The sequence below is a fragment of the Notothenia rossii genome, assembly GCF_949606895.1.
Source record: "Notothenia rossii genome assembly, chromosome: 1".
NCBI classification, from domain to species: Eukaryota; Metazoa; Chordata; class Actinopteri; order Perciformes; family Nototheniidae; genus Notothenia; species Notothenia rossii.
In genome coordinates this window covers 90816179-90836183 of record NC_136912.1, presented here as the reverse complement: position 1 = coordinate 90836183, position 20005 = coordinate 90816179, and the positions used below count along the sequence as shown (strand labels likewise).

The 20005-nt window shown below is 40.2% G+C and overlaps 2 protein-coding genes across 14 annotated transcripts in view; both read left to right on the top strand.

Moving 5' to 3' along the window:
- The first annotated feature begins 709 nt into the window (after nt 1–709).
- Nucleotides 710–11848, top strand: hdgfl2 (HDGF like 2). 9 transcript variants are annotated; one of them, XM_079642663.1, is made up of 20 exons: nt 710–970; nt 1423–1499; nt 2890–3031; nt 3318–3347; nt 3502–3684; nt 5225–5341; nt 5421–5495; nt 5594–5698; nt 5798–5908; nt 6006–6110; nt 6209–6389; nt 6513–6612; nt 7211–7508; nt 7601–7734; nt 8651–8718; nt 8874–8944; nt 9044–9145; nt 9650–9806; nt 9897–10014; nt 10734–11848. In XM_079642663.1, exons 1-20 carry the CDS (start codon nt 899–901, stop codon nt 10831–10833), a joined length of 2346 nt encoding a protein of 781 aa, XP_079498789.1. In that variant the 5' UTR covers nt 710–898; the 3' UTR covers nt 10834–11848. The 9 variants fall into 9 exon arrangements, with proteins under 9 accessions (XP_079498789.1, XP_079498794.1, XP_079498791.1 ...); XM_079642668.1 differs by having other exon boundaries at nt 3315–3347; nt 5597–5698; nt 5801–5908; XM_079642665.1 differs by having other exon boundaries at nt 3315–3347; nt 5597–5698.
- A 605-nt stretch (nt 11849–12453) lies between these two features.
- Nucleotides 12454–20005, top strand: part of ap3d1 (adaptor related protein complex 3 subunit delta 1) — a 41083-nt gene continuing 33531 nt past the window's right edge. For 4 of the 5 annotated variants that reach the window (XM_079664929.1, XM_079664931.1, XM_079664928.1 and 1 more), the window contains exons 1-6: nt 12454–12781; nt 16827–16922; nt 17776–17856; nt 18662–18742; nt 18869–18976; nt 19480–19609. In XM_079664929.1, the coding sequence (XP_079521055.1) occupies nt 12686–12781; nt 16827–16922; nt 17776–17856; nt 18662–18742; nt 18869–18976; nt 19480–19609 (592 nt within the window). In that variant the 5' untranslated portion in view covers nt 12454–12685. The remainder of the gene's footprint in view (nt 12782–16826; nt 16923–17775; nt 17857–18661; nt 18743–18868; nt 18977–19479; nt 19610–20005) is intronic. The other variant, XM_079664930.1, reaches the window with a different exon arrangement.

The window sequence follows — 20005 nt, the reverse complement described above, 5'->3', positions numbered from 1 at the left end:
TTAATTGTATGAGTATTGTGAGAGAGAGCCTGAGATCCAAGACTATTATTGACATTGACTGCTCTCTAATGATTGTGAATATGACCATAAAGAAGTATACGTATGCAAGCCTGTTTATTATTTGTTTATTATTAGATACGTGTAAGTAGGTAACAAATATAGTTGCACATACTTGTTTAATTGTTTTTGAAGATTAAGATCCTGCATCATGTGACGTTTCTGGTGATATACAGAGATGAGATAAGGGGCTATATTGTCATCAATCTATATACAGTGCGCACCGAGTTGTGTTTGCATGTTCAGAAAAACAAAATAATGAACAATAAAGAGAAGACACAAAGACAGATAATCTACAGAACAAGATACAAGACATGGTATAACAAGCGCAACACATATTAGTTATAGAAACACTGTACAAAGTATTTAACTATAAATACAGCTAATGTTAATAATTGTTAACTCATAATGTGCAAAAGAGTAAAAGCAGTTTATTATAAATCAGAAATGTAAAGTTAAACTGGGGGATTGGATTAGTGTAATAATATTAATAATGATGTTAACGCTGGAAATGTATGATAAATGATGATTGAGGTTAATTTATTTATTTGTATTTGTTTATTTGTTGGATCAATTTAATTACAATGTTTTTACATTGAGTAGAGGTCCTTTATTTAGAAGACATAGAACATTCTCTCACCGGAAGTGCTTGGTACGTTACTACCATCTTCCCTGAGCCGCTTGTTCTCGCGGTAACGTTAGTATACTGTTAGCTTAGCTAGCTAACACCATCGTTTCTAGGTTTCGTGTCGACCTGAAAAAAACAGCAAACCGAGAGAGACACAGGAAGGCTACGCCGCCGAATACTTTCTAAATCCCGGCTGCACCGAGGAGTGGGACAATGCCGCACAGCTTCCAGCCCGGAGACCTGGTTTTCGCTAAAATGAAGGGGTACCCCCACTGGCCAGCCAGGGTAAGCAACGCTAGCAGCAGCCGGAGGGGCGGAGGGGATGAGCTGCTCTGCATGCAAAGGCTCTCTGTGTATCCACTGTCTAACATGTATAACCATCCCACAAATGCACAAGTTAATATGTGGTGGAGCTGACAGGCTGTGTTTCAGGCCTCTATGCAATGCATTAGCTGCATAATTTGCATGAGATACTGCTGGCCTAACGTTAATCTGCATGGGAATGCACTGCTGCGAAGCTAACGTTATTTTGGAAATGACGATTCATAATTCTAGATAAGAAAACACTTGACTCAATATAAAACCACCACATATGCATCCATACAAAGTTAAATCAGCTTCACTCTGCAATGTTATGTTTTTCTGACACAACCTAAATGAATACATGCTGCCACCATGTTTGAATGAATTCTATAATGTTTTTATTTGCCACTTTGTATTTACTTGCTTGTTTGCAGATTGAAGATGTGGCTGATGGGGCAGTGAAACCACCTCCTAATAAAATCCCAATTTTCTTCTTTGGGACACATGAGACGTGAGTACAGTTTTGTAATTATCTTTAGTTGGAGAAACAAAAAACCAGCCTACCTGCTTTAACCTGAAGGGGCCCTATAATGCTCCTTTTCAGGTTCCATATTTGTATTTGATGTCTCTACTGGGACATGTCTCCATGCTTTAATGTTCAAACATCTCTTTACTTTTCTCATACTGCCTGGGCTGCTGCACCTCTTTTCACCCTCTGTCTGAAACCAGAGCCCAGTCTGCTCTGATTGGTTAGCTGGCCGGCTCTGTTGTGCTTTGTCAACTGCTTAGAGATGTCCCGCCCCTTAGTCTATTATGTACTACAATGTAGTAGAGCACTAGCCAATACAAGAGGTTGTGTTACGTAGTGATGTCACAATGTTGCGGAAGTAAACAAAGGACTGCAATCCTAAGTCTCTCTAGCTAAACTTGGTGATGTTAGCCTTTGCAGACCAGTAAAATGCACACACATCTTTTATAAAACACTACAGTGAAGGGAAAACCCAAATAAGCATAATAGGGCCTCTTTAAATGACAGCAAATACTTTTCTGTAATCTACTGTAAGCATGGAATTGTATTACAATTCTGTCTGATATTAAGTTATTCAAGTATTGTTTCATTTTTGTCATGCTGCATATCTGTTTGTTAGCATTATATGCTCTTTGACAGCTATGCTATGAGACCACAATGCTCTACGTTCATCTCGCACAGTTGTTTGTCAGTCTCCTCTCTTAAAGGTGGGGTAGGTAATTTTGGAGAAACCAGCTCGAGTGCGCTAGAATTAGAAAATACACAGCCGGAAAAAATCTGCCACTTCCTTAAAGAGCCCCTCCTCCAACACACACGAACGCGCACATGACCAATGAGGGCACGAGATAAGTTTGTGCACAGATGAAAGGCTGACAGGCAGGTAGGCCATCCAGTTATTTTAGCCGGGCCGGCTCAGATGATTGGTCGTGCTTTTTACAGCGCCACGGCTTCCACAGATGACATTTTTTTATGGATTTTTTCTCAAAGCTCTTAAGATATTCATTGCTATCGGGATGTTAAGAGCATTCCATGGAATATAACAGAAAGTGTATCTCGAGCCGGTTTCTCAAACTTACCTACCCCACCTTTAAGCTTTATTCTTTTCTGATGGTTTACTCACTGTAGACTTTTGTCAGTCTGAGTTAGCAGTATGTTTTCGAGAGATGTGTTTATATGTCTGATATGGCATCAGACACCATCTGTTTGACAATATGGCACCTGCAGTTTAATAATCCATCACTAGGTGGCACAGTCAAGTGTTTCAAGTCAGTCAGTGTAAAGCCTATATCATGCCAACTTGTTCAATAATAACTGTATGTCCTTTTCGAAAATTGTACAGCTTAAATAATACTTCAATCTTACTGCTTCACAGAGCATTCCTTGCAGCAAAGGACCTTTTTGCCTATGAAAAGTACAGCGAACGCTATGGAAAGCCCAACAAAAGGAAGGGGTTCAATGAAGGTTTATGGGAGATCCAGAACAATCCACATGCATCCTACAGCGCACCGCCAGCAGTAAGATACCATTATTTCAGAAATCCTAAATCCTGAAGCAATTTACGTTTAACTCATACTTGTAAAGAAACTGTAAATGAGGAATTTGAAGTCTTTATTAGTGTCAAACATGGAGGTGTTTATATTCATTCCTGCTCAGCTCTTGCACATTAATACATTTTTCTGTCCATTATTTTCTAACTAACATGCAGATATTAACTTTTAAAGCACTTTCAATTGTCTGCTTGTTTAAAAGTGCTTTACAAATAAACATTCCTTGTCTTTTCTCTGGAATAAAACGCAGCAGTTAGGGAGTCCTGATGGCCAGCAGTCTAAGGTGTGATGCGTACTGCAACATTTGTTGTTCAATTCTTACCAGGGGACTTTGCTGCATTTCTGTCCCCATTTTTTATGTCTCTGTCTAAGACAGAAACCGTCAAAGAAAAAGAAAATTGTTTTGACATTTTTTAATTAATCATCTTCCTTTGCAGCCGGCCAGCTCATCTGACAGTGAGGGCAACGATGCCGGGCGAGGAAGTGATGAAGATGAAGACGAGGGAGAAGCAGCCCCAGCGCCTAAGAAAGCAGATTCAGCTAGTGTGGTGGACTCAGATTCTGGGAGTGAAGATGAAGGAAAGGGAGTAGCTGTGAAGAGAAAGCCACCTCCTGCTAAGGTAATGGCCGTTAAAACATAACATTGAGCTGTCGGTCAAGGCCTGTTTAGGGATTTGGCTAACAAACCATTTGCTGATTGGATCAGACTATCTGTTGTTGAGATGAATGGAAAATGATATTCTTGTTTATAATTATGGGTACAATGCCACCAAGTTTAATCAGCAGCATCAAAGTTACCATCACAATTTACAATGCTTAGGTCTGTTTTGAGAATTTGTGTGTAAGGTATGAATTAAGAAAAACAGGACGTATCAACAAAATACCGCTGATGACTGTTAACTTCCTTTTTTGTTGTCATGATTAATAATGATACATGTACAAGTTTGACAGGTCGAGCTGTACATTCAAAGTTATTTTTAAATGTTAGGGACGGTGCAATTCAACATATTTCCAATACAGAGCATGAAACTCATTTTCAACCCTTGTCCATGATACAGTACAATACACAAATACACAGATGGACTACTCTATATACTCATTTTACTGTAACTCCATCCAATGTTGTTGGTTTTTAATCTGTAAAGCCCACTGAGACAAACGTATTTTGTGATATTGGGCTATACAAATAAAGTTTGATTTGATTTTATACTGCACTACAGAAACACTTATGCATTAATGCATCTTTGTAAATGACAATCACTGCCATGAATAAATGGAAACTAATTTGCTCAATTGTAAATGTGTTGACAGCCCTTTATAGAGATTAGAGTTGCCTTTCACCATCACCATGTTTGGCTGAAAACAAAACTGACTGTGTATAAAAACAAGCTGCAGTGAAATACTTGATAAAGACACACACACACAACAACACTGACTATAGAGAGGCGAAGTCCCTCCCTTTCCGGTGGACCTCCATGGGACCTTATTTTGGAAAAATCATGTATTGAAGTCAATGGAGAGAGAAAGATGATCTTTTGATCCCGTTTGAATTGTGCAACGAATTACACATAAGATGTTTACGTATTTTTCATAGTCTTATATTTCAACAGTTTTATGACAAACTGTGACTTTTTTGACATGGAAATTATTTTTTAAGATTGACAAACATCATATGTGTAATTCATGGCACAATTCAAACGGGATCGAAAGATAAGTTTTCTCTCTCCATTGACTTCAATACATACTTTTTGAGAAATAAGGTCCCATGGGGCGGAAGTAGATGGGCGTGACTTCGCCACTCTATAACACCTCTTGTTGTTAAATACCAACTATGTGCAATATATATATATATATATATATTAAATATATATACATATATATATATATATACATATATATATATATATATATATATATATACCTGGCTGCTAAATCCTCAGAACTGTTACAGGATGTGTATTTTTGTAAAATGTGTGACTTTTTTATTATTATTTCTTTTTTTATCTTTAGTACTTCTGATGCATGCTTAGGTAACATTAAACTGTCTTTGGCTCTTTTCTGCTGTAACAATGTAAATGTCCCCTCTGTGGGACTAATAAAGGTATTCTGATTCTGAAAAGTTCAACTTGTTTTATTGAAATATGTGTGTTTCTATTTTAGCGGCCTCCACCTCCAAAAAAGGCTCGTGGCTCGTCCAGTGAGCCAGACAAACAGGAGAGTGGATCTGACTCAGAACCCACACCTTCAGAGTCTGAGTCCGGCAAGAATAGTGACCAGGTACTTACACACACAGATGCACACACCACGTTATCAACAAAAGCCAATGAATGTTACTCATTTGCATTTTTTCCAACAGGATTTTACTCCAGAGAAGAAAGCGGGTGGTGGAGGACGAGGTGGACCGAAAGCAGGAGGCAGAGGGAAGAACAAGGTGAACCATCGGCATCACATTAAAAACATTTTTTATGGCTTGGCAGTTTTTGTATTATTCATTTATCTCTAACTCCAATTTGTTCTGTCATGCTGAAGAAGGGTATGTCTGGCTCAGACTCGGACTCAGGATCAGAACCGGAGAAGAAAGCAGCTGGTGGAGGACGAGGTGGACCGAAAGCAGGAGGCAGAGCGAAGAACAAGGTGAACCATCGGCATCACATTAAAAACGTTTTTTTATGGCTTGGCAGTTTTTGTATTATTTATTTATCTCTAACTCCAATTTGTTCTGTCATATTTAAGAAGGTTGTGTCTGGCTCAGACTCGGACTCAGGATCAGGATCAGAACCAGAGAAGAAAGCGGGTGGTGGTGGACGAGGTGGACCGAAAGCAGGAGGCAGAGCGAAGAACAAGGTGAACCATCGGCATCAGATTAAATATTTTTTTATGGCTTGGCAGTTTTTTTATTATTCATTTATCTCTAACTCCATTTGTTTCTGTCATGTTGAAGAAGGGTATGTCTGGCTCAGACTCAGACTCAGGATCAGAGCCAGAGAAGAAAGCAGCTGGTGGAGGACGAGGTGGACCGAAAGCAGGAGGCAGAGCAAAGAATAAGGTGAACCATCGGCATCACATTCAACATTTTTTTTATGGCTTGGCAGTTTTTTTATTATTCATTTATCTCTAACTCCATTTGTTTCTGTCATGTTGAAGAAGGGCATGTCTGGCTCAGACTCGGACTCAGGATCAGAACCAGAGAAGAAAGCAGCTGACAGCGAGTCGGAGGACGAGAAGCCTCGACCGGCTGTGTCCGGCTCCGAGTCTCAGTCCGGCTCAAAGTCGGACTCAGACTCAGACCCTCCTCCTAAAAAAGCCCCTCAGGCACGCAAGAAAGGTGTGGGTTCATTGCTGTTCATACATTTCAGCTTCCAATTCTGGAAATAAATGTTTCTGGACTTAGATTTCAGGCCCTTTCCTTTTAACCAACGTACATTTATTTAATTTGCTTTGTATTTAGCACCCACAGAGAAGCCCGCACCAAAGCCTCGTGCACGGAAACCCAAACCCAAACCCACCCCGGCAAAACGAACACCTTCATCTTCATCCGACAGCGACAGGTAAGACAGTACATAGATATTATACACATTATACATATTACAAGCAGTAATGTTTACAAACAAGCTCGTTATAAAGAGGGCATTACAATGAATCAAATAAAGTTAACTTTAAAGGTGGGGTATGTCATTTATTTTAGAAACACTTTTTGTTATATTCCATGGAATGCTCTTAACATCCCGATAGCAATGAATATCTGAAGTGCTTTGACAAAAAATACATAAAAAATATCATCTGTGGAAGCTGTAGCGCTGTAAAAAGCACGACCAATCATCTGAGCCGGCCCGGCTAAAATAACTGGATGGCCTACCTGCCTGTCAGCCTTCCATCTGTGCACACACTTATCTCGTGCCCTCATTGGTCATGTGCTCGTTCGTGTGTGTTGGAGGAGGGGCTCTGTGAGGAAGGGGCAGATTTTTTTAAAGTTGTGTATTTTCAAATTCTAGCGCACTCGAGCTGGTTTCTCCAAAATGACCTACCCCACCTTTTAAATCATGAACAAAGCTCCAAAGCAGTCTGTGAGTCTGTTTCCCAGGCAAAGTCCCTATATACTGCCAAATGTACCAAATTGCATAAACGTTGCTCTGTTTCTCCCCACAGTGACAGTGGCCCCGACCGCATCAGTGAATGGAAGAAACGAGACGAGGAGCGTAAGCGAGAGCTGGAGGAGCGCCGGAAAAAAGAAGAGTCAGAGGAGCTCCGCAGGCTACGTGAGCGGGAGAAGGAGGAAGATGAGCAAAAGAAAAAAGACAAAGATAAGGGTAAAAAGGAGAGCGACAGCGACAGCGACAACAGCTCAGATCAAGGCGTAGAGGAGCATCCATTGAAGAAGTCCAAGAAACCCCCCCCAGCCCCCATCCCCGCTCCCTCAGACTCTGATTCTCCGGCACCTACTGAGGTACAGACGCTAAAATGAATTTGTTGCCTTTGATTTAGATGAATAGGGCTGTAATCGACTTTTGAGTGTTCTTGTTTTTTTCACATCAAAAGTCGAAGAAGTCATCCAAGAAGCAAGACAACCAGAAGAAGGCCAGAATAAAGAAAGAGAAGGAGAGAAAAGATAAGAAGGAGAAAGAGCTTAAACAGAAAAAAGCCAGACGGTCAGAAGAGAAGACCAGAGCGAGGTGAGTGCACAAAGGGGACCAGACTACAGCAGGGGTGTCAAACTCAAATACACAGAGGGAACACTAATGGGTACGAGTGGAGGGCCGGACTGGATCAATGCTTATTGCAGAACTTATTGAAATGAACTTATTGCACATATTAAACCTGGAACTAACAAAGCTTCAATTATTGCCTATAAAAACAACATTAATAATAATAATAATAATGCATTACATTTTTTATTTTTACAGGTGCTCAAAGCGCTCTACAAGTACACATTACACATATTAGACATGTAAGAGCCATTACTGTGGACATTACCCACAGGAGCAAATGCGGGTAAAGTGCCTTGCCCAAGGACACAACGGCCTGACGCAGTGGCGGCCGAGGCGGGTTTCGAACTGGAGTTCACCAACGGCCCTTGATCTGATGATTAAATAATCAGTTGCATTCATTTCTTATGGCTCGATCTGCAGCTTTTCCGTTGTCATTTCTTATGATTACATTTCTCCACAGGCCAAGAACAGCTTCACAAAAACTATTTCCCTCAAAGAACAAACTAAACATGCCCTGTTGTCTCAAGAAAGAAAGTGCAGAAGGAAACATCCATTAAACTCAGTGTGCTGCTCTGTGATGCTAGTTCAGATACTTGGCATCTCATCTTGGGTGCAAGTTCATCAATGTTTGGGCTCAGGCTCTGAGCTGAGGAGACCCTCAGGATGGAGTGAAGGTGTGCGTGCAATATACCGGAGAGCCAGATCTAATAGTAATTTAGAATGATCCTGCGGGCCGTAATTAAATCCACCAAGGGCCTGATTTGGCCCCCGAGCCTCGAGTTTGACACATGTGGACTACAGTATGCAAAAACTCATTAGAAGAACCTCATTAACATTTCATGTACACAGATCACAGAGTTCCCCCGTCTCTGTCTCTCAGGTCTAAGCCTGAAAAACCAAGACGCAAACCAGAGAGGCCGCCAGAGAAGAAGGTGGAAAAGAAAAAGGGTAAGTGCCTCATACAGTCAGTCTGTTTATTGAAGAGTACTCGTCAAAGGTGTTTGCATAGACGGTTGAAAGATTCATATCGAGGGCAATCATGTCTGTTTCATTATTTTAAGTAGTTATTCAGCACCAAATATTGACTCTAACTTCCCACGCAGAGCCATCACCAGATGAAAAGCTACAGAAACTTCACACTGACATAAAGTTTGCACTCAAAGTGGACAACCCGGTGAGTGACATATATGATTTAAATCAAGCAACATTTGATCATGTCTTTGTTTTAAAGCCAGCATGAAAAATGAAATTGTGTATAACTGTGTGTTTTCAGGACATAGACCGGTGTCTACAGGCGCTGGATGAACTGGCTGCTGTGCCCGTCACCAGCCAGATCCTCCATAAGAACGCTGAAGTTATTGCCACACTAAAAAAGGTGTGTTTTCTATGATAATCCTTTAGGTTCGTAAACTTATCTTGCGACAGGATAACCTGCATGAAATACATGGCATAGTGTCCTCTTTTAAACGTGTGTACTTTTTGTGGTAACGTACACCGCATTAGTCAGGAAATGACAAATATTTCCCAGAAATGACATTACGTTTTCTTGGGGTTACCATTGGTTTTTTAGAGTATTGATAATCAATGAACAATGCACTAATCCAACACTTGATTGTGCCTCTGAGGTGATTTCTAACGACACAATATAAAAATGTGGTCACTTTACTTTACTAATTAGATCTTATTTATTAGACTTAATTATTTATTTCACTCAAATGTTGATTTACACCATGCTGAATACGTTTGATATCGACCTAACTTGTTTTGTTATCCTAAAATCAGAGCTGTCATGGCAGTCCTGTATTTTTCCTATTTCCATGATCATTTGTATTTCCAATTTCTTTCATGTTTTTTTTTCTGTGTGTTTGGGACAATATAGATCCGACGGTATAAGGCCAGTAATGCAGTCATGATAAAAGCCACTGAGGTCTACAACAAGTTAAAACTACGCTTTATGGGAAAGTCTGAGGAGGCAGCTAAACCTCAAACAGAGGAGAAGGAACCAGAAAATAACGAGAAGGAGACACAAAACACAGGTAAGAAATCACACCGTGATATTACCTCCATCTGGGTTTAATGTGGTTTAGATTTATTTTGTATTTTTATGTTAATTTGCATTTTTTTAGACTCTGCTCCAGTGAATGGGGATTCACAAGAGAAAAAGGATGATATGGAGGTGAAGGAAAATCCAAAATCACCAGCCAATGAGGAAAATAATGACGATACTGCTTCAAGTCCAATCAGGTATGCGTCCCATGTAAACTCAACTAATTAACTAATGCTCTTGTAATTGGAATGGGCAAAGATCATGCTATGAAGGCAGAGCTTGGCTCAAAGAAAAAAGACAGGAATCTCTGTTTCAAACACATCTGCATAGATTTTGTTCTTCTCCTGAGAGCCTCCAACAATCAACAAATGTAGCTACTTATCAAGACAATCAGGGAAAGAGCAAGAACTATAGAAATAAAATACATTATTATTTATTTTGAATGCTGCTTAAAGTAATCTGTCTTTAGTTCTTGCGAGCAGCACCTCACCACGGTACACCAATATGCAAATGTGCGTATATGACTTTACCTGGTGACTCGTATCTTAAGTTGATGCTAGCTACTTTCATTGAAAAAGAGTTGGCAACAACCATAGGACACACTACATGTTGTTTTACACACATTTTTGCTGTAAATCAGGCCATTATTTTCTGTTAGGTTGTACCCGGTGTCAGACAGAATATCATCGTAATAGTGAGATTTTTAGAAAACCCATCTAAATGCAGATGGTGTCATTATGCAATCAACATTTACTTCATAATAATACGTAGGTTAAGGAAAAAGAAAATAAATAGTTTGGAGAAACATGACCCATTTGCTAGCCATTGCAAAGCTAATGGTAGCGTCCACTCTTTAGTTACTAATCATATTTGAACCACAGCAGTGTTTGTGACTGATGATGTACTTTCTGTTCAGACGGAGCCCAGAGAGCCCTGCTGAACCACAGCTTCACAAGTATGAAGAGGCAGACAAGTCCATCTCTGCAGAGACGGAACCGCCAGCTGTAGAAAGCTGAAAGACCTGAAACCCCACTGCAGTGGACCAAGTGCTGAAGATGGTGGCCTCTTTGTTTGACGTCATACAGTGCCCCCTGCGTTTCCTACAGTATCTCTTACGTCAATGTTGATTTATAGACATTTTGTACGATATCAAACGAGAAGGCCCCTGTTGCTCAATCCATTTGGTCCATTATTTAAGACGACAAAAGGAAAGCTTGTTAGTGTGGTAGTTTGTGGCCCTGCGCAGACTCCTTTTTATTTCAGAAAATGTACTTTTGGTTTTATACAACACTCGGCCCGTCCTCGGTCTTCCCCCTGTACTCCTGCTATTCTGTTCTTTCTACCACATGAACCATTACTTTGGTCTGTCACATGGTATTTATATTGAATGATTACATTTTTAGCACTTCTAACCTGAATTTAGGTGGGGGTTGTATGAGATGAAACTTCGATGTATTGTCTTGGGAAAATGGAGCCATGCCGCTCATTTTTTTTCTATTGGAAGATTTTGTGCATCCTTTACATCTGTTGGCTTCATTTTGATAAAGCCTACACAACATCACCAAGGCCTCCTTTCTGTGTGTATGACATTGTAAGAGTGGTAAAGTACTATCTGTGAGTCTTTTATGTTAAGCTTTTTTATTAATATTATTATCTGGTCTTCATCCAGTCTGAAATGTAAAGTCAATAATTGAGTCACTTAAAAATGTTATTCAACTGAGGTCCACCTACTTTTTATAGCCTTGTTTGCAAATATGTGCATTTACAGTTTTGTCTAAAATATCAACTGCTGTGGAGTTAAACACCTTGCACTCTCGTCTCCCTATAGTGTCTGCTTTCAGTAACTTGCATACTAAATGGAATAACTGTACAGATTGAAAACTGCCCTTAAAAGCTATTGAGATCTCTTGTAGCTGCAGCCTATTTTGACATGTCCCCGTCTTATGCATACAACAGGTGTTTTTAGTGCTATGTAAATTGGTAAAGCATTTCTATGACTTAGTTGAGACTTGAATAAAAATCTCAGCATGGTTTTGTTTCTCATTTCTGGATGTAAAACACCCTTAATTTGCTGTGTTTGTACAAAACATCACAATATAGTTGGTTATTCTAGGTTATTGGTAGTTAGTACATAGTCAACCTTGTATCATGTAATAAAGTTCACTGGTATTAAATACTGAACATGCTGTAGGCTTGTTAATGTACGCGACAGGATAAGGAGCACATGAGAAAAAAACATTTAGGTATATATGAACAAAAGTTTTTTTTAAATCCGACTTTAATTTCAGAATTCTGAGATTTAAGACAATATTTTGAGGGGGGAAAAAGCACAATTCCGATTTAAAAGAATATATATAGTGATTTTTTTTCCTAAAAAAGATCATTTATATTTTCTGAGAATCCCTCTCGTGCGATTTATTTTGGGGAAAATCTGACTTTGACCGAGAATGTTTACTTTGACATTTCATTGGAATAAGAAGAAATAAGTTGACAAGATTATGAAGAATTCAAGGACATACATTTAGAATGTCTAAATCTGTCATCAAACAGATTTCTATTCTGAAGGGAGCGCTGGACCTTTAATTCCACTGATTGCTATGAGAGTCTCGCATAATACTAAAGTCAGCTGACTTAAGACGCCATTTTGTCTGCCATTTCCTACACTGATCCATTCCCAGCGTCTCTGCACAACACAGGACGACCCGTCCGGCCTCAGCTTCATCTGCCCGGGCTTGGTAAACAACAGCAGACCCTGCACATACTCGGTACCCGGGTGGATGAGAGACAGTCCAGAGGGTCGGTCGGCACCCACTTACTCCTTTCTGCAGACGCCCCGCAGGACACAAGCGGTACAAGTCACAGGCAAACATGGCTTTGAAGATTGTCAAAGGGAGCATCGATCGGATGTTCGATAAAAATCTTCAGGATTTAGTACGTGGCATCAGGAATCACAAGGAAGAAGAGGTAAAACAACCCCCAGTGTCACCGGAACAATATTTAACCTGACATTCATTCATGTGTTTAACTCAGCACACAGTGACATTACCGTTATCGCTGAGCAGCTAGCTAACGTTAATGGCTAAAGCTAGGTGAATTAACGTTAGGTAGGCTAGCCGGCTAACATTAATAGCTAACGCTAGATGAATTAACGTTAGGTAGGCTGGCCGGCTAACGGTAGCGTCTGCTCAGTCATTTCACCAACAGTTACTCAAAACAATTGCTTTTAGGCGGTGAATGATATTTAAACGTTTGATAAATAACTGTTTATTTAATTAATGTTGATGTTAACTTTATGGTAACGTTACATGTTAGGTTTTAAGCAATGAGACGTTGTAACTGACAGCTAGCAAACCTAGCTAACTGACAGCTAGCAAATGTAGCTAACTGACAGACGTTGGAGGATAGATGATCAGAATTCACCGGGATATTAATCTTCTATTTCATCCAGATCATACCAGAGATTACTGCTAATGAGAGATGTAATTTCAGTTTTACCAATAGGCCTCTTACCATGACATTATCAATTATTCGCCTTTTGTATTTCATAATAATAACAACTGTATTTATATACTGTAGCACCTGGTGCATGCAAGATGCATCCCAAAGCGCTTTACAGATCAAGATAAGACACAATAACAATGAGTAAAGATGAAGAGTAGGAAACATTGAAAGGGTTACCCCACAAAACATGAGCAGTGTTACCACTAAAATTATCCCAAATGTTAAGCCAAATAGAAAATATAGGTTGTATAGTTTTCTGTTCTAAGACCAAAGGGGATTTCTTGCGAAATACTTTACGTACTCCAGCAGAAAGGCATTGAAGGATCTGAGTAGAGATTCATTTTTGTAGGAAGTATCCAGTGATATGTGTCTCTTGTGAGTTGAGGACCCTGTTGAATGAATGATGCTCCAATTACATGGGCACACGAGTGTCAAACAGGCCTTAACTTCTCTGTCTGGTTTAAAATGAGTTTACAAATGCAGGTGTGACTGTGCGTTTGTTAATTAAAAAAACAGCACATCTTCTGTAAACGGGTAAATCATGAGAAATGAGTCAGGCAGCCAGCAGCTTGTTTTATACAGCCCCACAGTGATTGAAGCTGATGTCATCCTGTCACAGCTCTGTGAATATGACAGGCTCATCACAGCACAGACCTGAGAGGGAGGAGGGGGATGGATGGACCATTAGAGGGCTTTCACTGTTTGGGGACAGTCACGTTTCCATCTCTCACATCAGCTTGTTCTTTTAGTTTTATTGTCCCTGTGTTCACTGTGTCTAACATTGTTACTGCTGTTAAACATGTTAGGTTGTTGGAGGGGTTGGATGTGAAATGCAGAATCCCTGGATTGTTGTTGCACGAAGCTGCAGACGAAGCTGCTGTGTGTGTGCACACCAGTTACCAGCTTTAGGTCAGATGTGAAAAGTAGAGGTAGCGTGTCTAACCTGAAGGGATCTTTGGGATTTTATCAACGTGGCAGAGTTGTAGCCTACTGCTCGCCAACCCGCTTGAAAACCAAATTTAAAAGCAGGAGCAAAACCCCCACATCGTATCAGCTATGTAAACATTTTGCTTGGAGATTAATATATTTGTGTTTCATTAAAGTTATACCTAACCTTCTAAAGGACCGTTTGTTATGAGTTAATAACCCTGTGAAAACTTGCATGCCAGAATACAAATATTAAAAACATTTTTAATGAATTGAAGTAAGCTATAGCAAAACATCTATTCACCAACACACAAGTACTCATTTCTGTATGTATTTTTGGAAATCTCGCATTTAGATCGGCTATGTTGTTCGAGGCTATCAATTCTTGATCTCTTGATTTAATGTATGGGCCTAGAAGTTCTCGAGTTGTAACCCAACCTGGGCTGCCTGGATAAGGTGGTGGTTGCCAAGTCAACAGTGGACAGTTTGCTGAAATATTAATACGCTATCGTGAGTGTGTGTGTACGACTCAGTGTGGGACTTTTTCCTGGCCGGCCCACAGTTTGTTTCTCACGTGTGTGCTGCGTTTTTTGTACGGTTCATTCATTCATTCTCCCTCACATGCCAATTGAAAGCAGCCATATTGAAAGAAGTTTTCAGGATGTCCTATGTTATAGATTACCAGTAAGAACTTTAAGCATATTTCTAATATTGTAGAGTCAAGTTTTGGCTTCAGCAGACACTGCGCCTTCTTGTTTTTCTTTAAAGCACAGACCTTCCTGTTTATTTCTAGCTGAGTCTGCATTGTTGGCTGAAGAGTGGCTTTGTTGGCATTATGACAACAATTTCAGTTATTGAAACAATCGTTAAGAACAAGTGTGATGCAGCACCGTGTGTGTCTGGTGATCTGCTGTTGAATCACTCCTTGGTAGCCTCAGTTTCTCCAGGAAAGCATCAGAGCTCAGTCCCCCCCTCCCCCCCCCTCTCCCCCTCTCCCCCTCCTCCAGACACTGTGCTGTCTCATGACTGCACACACATGACCAGCACACACTCTCACTCTACAGAGCTATATGTGTGTGTTTGTTTTGCTGGTCTGCTCCTCTCAACAATGGTTGACTGATTTCTCTAACATGTGGTCTCACTTAGCTCGCCCTCCAGTGTTGAATGAAATGAACATCCTGCTCTCTCTATTTCAGGAGTTTATTGAAGAGCTATTTTTCACTCATTCATTCAGGCGCGAAGTCCCTGGAAACGCTCTTTTGTTCAAATGCTTCAGAGGATGGAAGAGAGTCAGCTTTTAGCCTTCGACTAGCATAAAGAAATGTTCAGCAGCTGTGTAATTTTAAAGTGGTACAATTTAATATTTTACTCGTGTTTACAAGGGTCCTGCTGATCCTTAAAAAGTGTTAGGCATTGAATAAATGAATCTAAAAATATTAATTTGTAAAAAGTCTTTGAATCAGTTTTTTCAACTTTCCTAAAAACGCCAAAAATACTGGAAGTAGGGTTTTATGAATGGTTCTTTCTGACATTCATTGTTTCATTTATATCAAATTAGAAACAGCAATTTTTTTTGATCAGAAACCTCTAGCATAAACATTTGCAGACCTGGATAGCAGGATAGCTGTGTGTAGAATTGCTCTTAAATATCTTTGGCAATTAACAAAAAGTCTTTAAATATAGTTTGAATTGAATTCTATGAAACCTTTGTTTTCATATTTTTTATAAATCATATGCGTAGACAGTGTTTAAGTGTGTTCAAGCTCATAGACAAGTGGTACATTTCATGTGTGTCAAGATCCCGGACGGGACATTTCTTGGTGTAAAAGCCAAAACCACATGCAATATCTTTCTGGGACTTGGAACAGGACCTCAACATTTTGTATTTTACATTCAGAAACTGGCTGGCCCAGCTGGGGAGCATACTCTGACACACGCCAGGAAATGAATGACATTATACTTTTTGATCCAAAACCAATGACTTGTGATTTGAGTTTGACCTACACGAAGAAATGTAGGCCGACGCAAGGGGCACATTCAGGGTTAAAGCCTGCATTATTTGATATAAATTGTTTGATAAAGTTCAGGACCTTTTTGACTTTATCTGACTTGCAAAACAATCATTTTGCTAGGGTTTTAACTAACAATAATTGTCGTTATCGAATAATATACCGTTTGTTTTTGTAGACTATTAATCGTCAGAAAGTTATAAACGATGTCCATTCCAGTTTTCCAAAGTCCAAGGCAGTTTCTTGTTCTTCAGTCCAAACCCCAAAGATATTCTGTGTAATAGGATAAATAATAAAAACCGGGACACTCTGGATATCTTTATATGCGAGGGCCTAAAAACTATATAATCTACTACTTTTGCATTTATTTACTGAAACAATAGTATAGTTGATTATATTTAATTGCAGCTTTACATTCAGTTCCTCCTCTGCTGGGTTGGATAACAGCCACAGACTGAACAGAAATCTTCCAGCTTGTTTCTGGGGCCTGAAAGCAGCCTTCCACTGCGGATATCAATCCTCCTAATCTGATCTGATGTCTGTTGTTTGTCCTCTCCTTTGTCTGCCCTTAGGCCAAGTACATCTCCACATGCATCGATGAAATCAAACAGGAGCTCAAGCAGGACAACATCGCTGTCAAAGCCAATGCCGTGTGCAAGCTCACCTACGTAAGTTCTCCCAGCACCCTCCACACAATCACTCTCTCTTTCTACTTTGATACACACTATCATTTTCTGTCTCTCAGTGGAAACCCACCTGTGTTTCTCTGGATAGACACACACGACAAGTCTCTGCTATTGGGAGCAACTCACTAAGTCTAAGCCAAAGTCTCTTTCTTCTTACAATGCTATCAGGGAAACCAGTTCAACAATCAACACCCAAGACAAACAAAGAGAACAATTAAACAAACAAATCCGATATGATCCGATTCATAAGAAATAATTGTGGTTTCTCACATGACCCCCAAAGCAGGTCAGAAATATAATCTTATTTATATATCCTGTCAAAAGGAATATTTCGTTTAAGGCAGGCATTACATTTGATGCTTTCAAATATGATTACAAATGTTCCGACAATATTGACGCATGCACGCAATAGAAAAATCTCTTCCATGGTAATAACTGAAGAAGGGACGAGTCGCACACACAGACTCTTTGTCCTTTGAATATGATCTTTTCTGTTCAAATAGCACCATGTTGAATCAAAGCCCACTGTTTTGGCTCATGGCTCGTCAGGGGTAAATAGAAGTGACCTGCTACAAACCACTTCATGCATTTGTATTAAATGGAAGCAAACCTGCATGTCCACATGTGGTTTTGCAGATGAAGAATGGTCACTACACAGCATAATGGCTCACAGCCGCACTTATTGAGCACAATCTCTGTAAAAGCACTCTTTCTATTTATAACCAACGAGGCCCACGTTTAGTTTTAGAGGGCTTGTTGCATCGAGCCTCTCTGTGAGCCACAGGGACATCTTACTTTTATTCACCCACTGTCTCTTCTCTTTTTCATGTTACAGCTTCAGATGCTCGGCTATGATGTCAGCTGGGCCGCTTTCAACATCGTTGAAGTCATGAGCTCCTCCAAGTTCACATACAAGGTACGATTAGAATACATTTAGACGTCTTGCAAATGCAGAACTTTCTGGATTAATGGTCGTGATCCCTTTTCCTGTGGATCCTCTAAAGCAGGGCTATTCAATTAGTTTGGAATGGGGCCGGTTGAAGAAAATGAACCAAAGCAAGGGGCCGGGAAAAAGATGGCTTGAAATATGAGCAATCCTATTAAGATCTTCAGATCCAGTCAATACTCCAACAGCATAGTGGAGTGACTATATTGTGTTTAATTCAATCAAACAACATGGCCCCAAGGCCTTCATATATCTAAATGGCAAGTTCAGAACTCAGTAGGCCGACGTGTGAAGCTCATTTAACCATCAACATCATTTCATTTCATTTAGGTGAAATTATCTAATCATTCACGCAGAGATGCAATCAATGACAGGAGTTGTCACTACAGTAGCTAGTAGGTGGGTTCGAAACCCGAGCCCGCTGAAGTTTTCAGGCATTGTCTTCCCCTCTATCTCTCAATGTAACACCCTGTCTTAAATAAAGGCACTCTGGCCCTTTAAAAAAAATTAGATTACTTTTTAATATTATACTCAAAGGGCCGGTAAATATCACCCCGGGGCCGCCAATTGAATAGCCCTGCTCTAAAGCCTTCAAAGGCACTGAATTCACCAGGTCTTCATGGTATTAAAATGTCCTAAAATCCAAAATTAGAACAGAATACCTCTGCTGCAGGTTGATGGGTGTTTTTAATAATAGCATTGTGCTGACATATACAGTTCTAACACAATACGGCACAGTATGTAATCATTTCATTTCTTGCTTTCATTCCTGCAGAGGATTGGCTACCTGGCGGCATCGCAGTGCTTTCATGAGAGCACTGACGTCATCATGCTGACAACCAATCAGATCCGAAAGGTCAGTGACGTTCTTCTTCTTCTTCTTCTTCTTCTTCTTCTGGGAATCTGATGGTATTTATCCCTCAGCCAACCTTTTCTGTCCTTTGGTCTCTCTCTAATATCTTTCTTCTCCTTTCCCCCCCAGGATCTCAGCAGTCCCAACCAGTACGACACAGGTGTTGCCCTCACCGGCCTCTCTTGTTTTGTGACCCCTGACCTGGCTCGGGACCTGGCCAATGACATTATGACACTGGTGAGTCATAGGGAATATTTCAGAAGGTTTCCCAACAATGACTCTTTAGGTTTTCTTTTCATATTACAGTTATTTGTTTCTCCGTTCACTCCTCCTGTGTCTCAGTATTTCGCCTTCAAGATGTCAGGGTGTTTAAAAAAGTATTAAAAGTTGATAAATCAATTTAGTGAAAATGAAGGCTATTAAATGGCATTTTCCAAAGTATTACATTTTGTAGCTTGTTTTCAATAAGTATATTTACGCCGGTTGTTAAACATCATCGTTATGGGGAAATGCAAGTTAGCGTCCAAATGGTTGGAAGATAAGGAGGAAGGACAATCAATACTGTGTATAGTCAATGTGAGGCAAAGTGTGTCGCCAAGGTAACCGGTTAGAGCTCAAAGTGGCGATGAGGTCTTAAAATGTAGGAAAGGGTCTTAAAAAAGGTCTTAAAAGGAATTACATTTAATTCAGGATTCCTGCATACACCCTGCTTTATAAACTGTCTTTACTTCTCCCCCCAGATGTCCCACACTAAACCGTACATCAGAAAGAAAGCGGTGTTGATCATGTACAAAGTGTTCCTGAAGTACCCGGAGTCCTTGCGACCTGCTTTCCCCAGGCTGAAGGAGAAACTAGAGGATCCAGACCCCGGTACCGAGACACTCTGCATTCAGTCTGTTACGCAGGAAGCTTGTGCTCTGTCACCTGAACCCTATGAATTATTCAGCACCTAAGAATATGAGATTAAGGGAGGCTCATCTGTGAGAGTGCCAGGGCTGTCTGGGAATATTCAACAGCTCGGGACTATTTCTGTTGCACCGACTAAAACCTCTCGCAGGACATTTATCCGGCTTTATGGCATGCCAGTGTGGTGTCACACTTATTTATTGAACATCGGGCACAAGAAATTGCTGCGCACATTAATGAAACAAAATAGATAGATAGAATGGGAGGGATGAACCCCTCTTTAATGGCCTCACATGGAGAGCACACCGCACACACAGTGAAATGTGTTCTCTGCTTTTAACCCATCCTAGCACCAGGAGT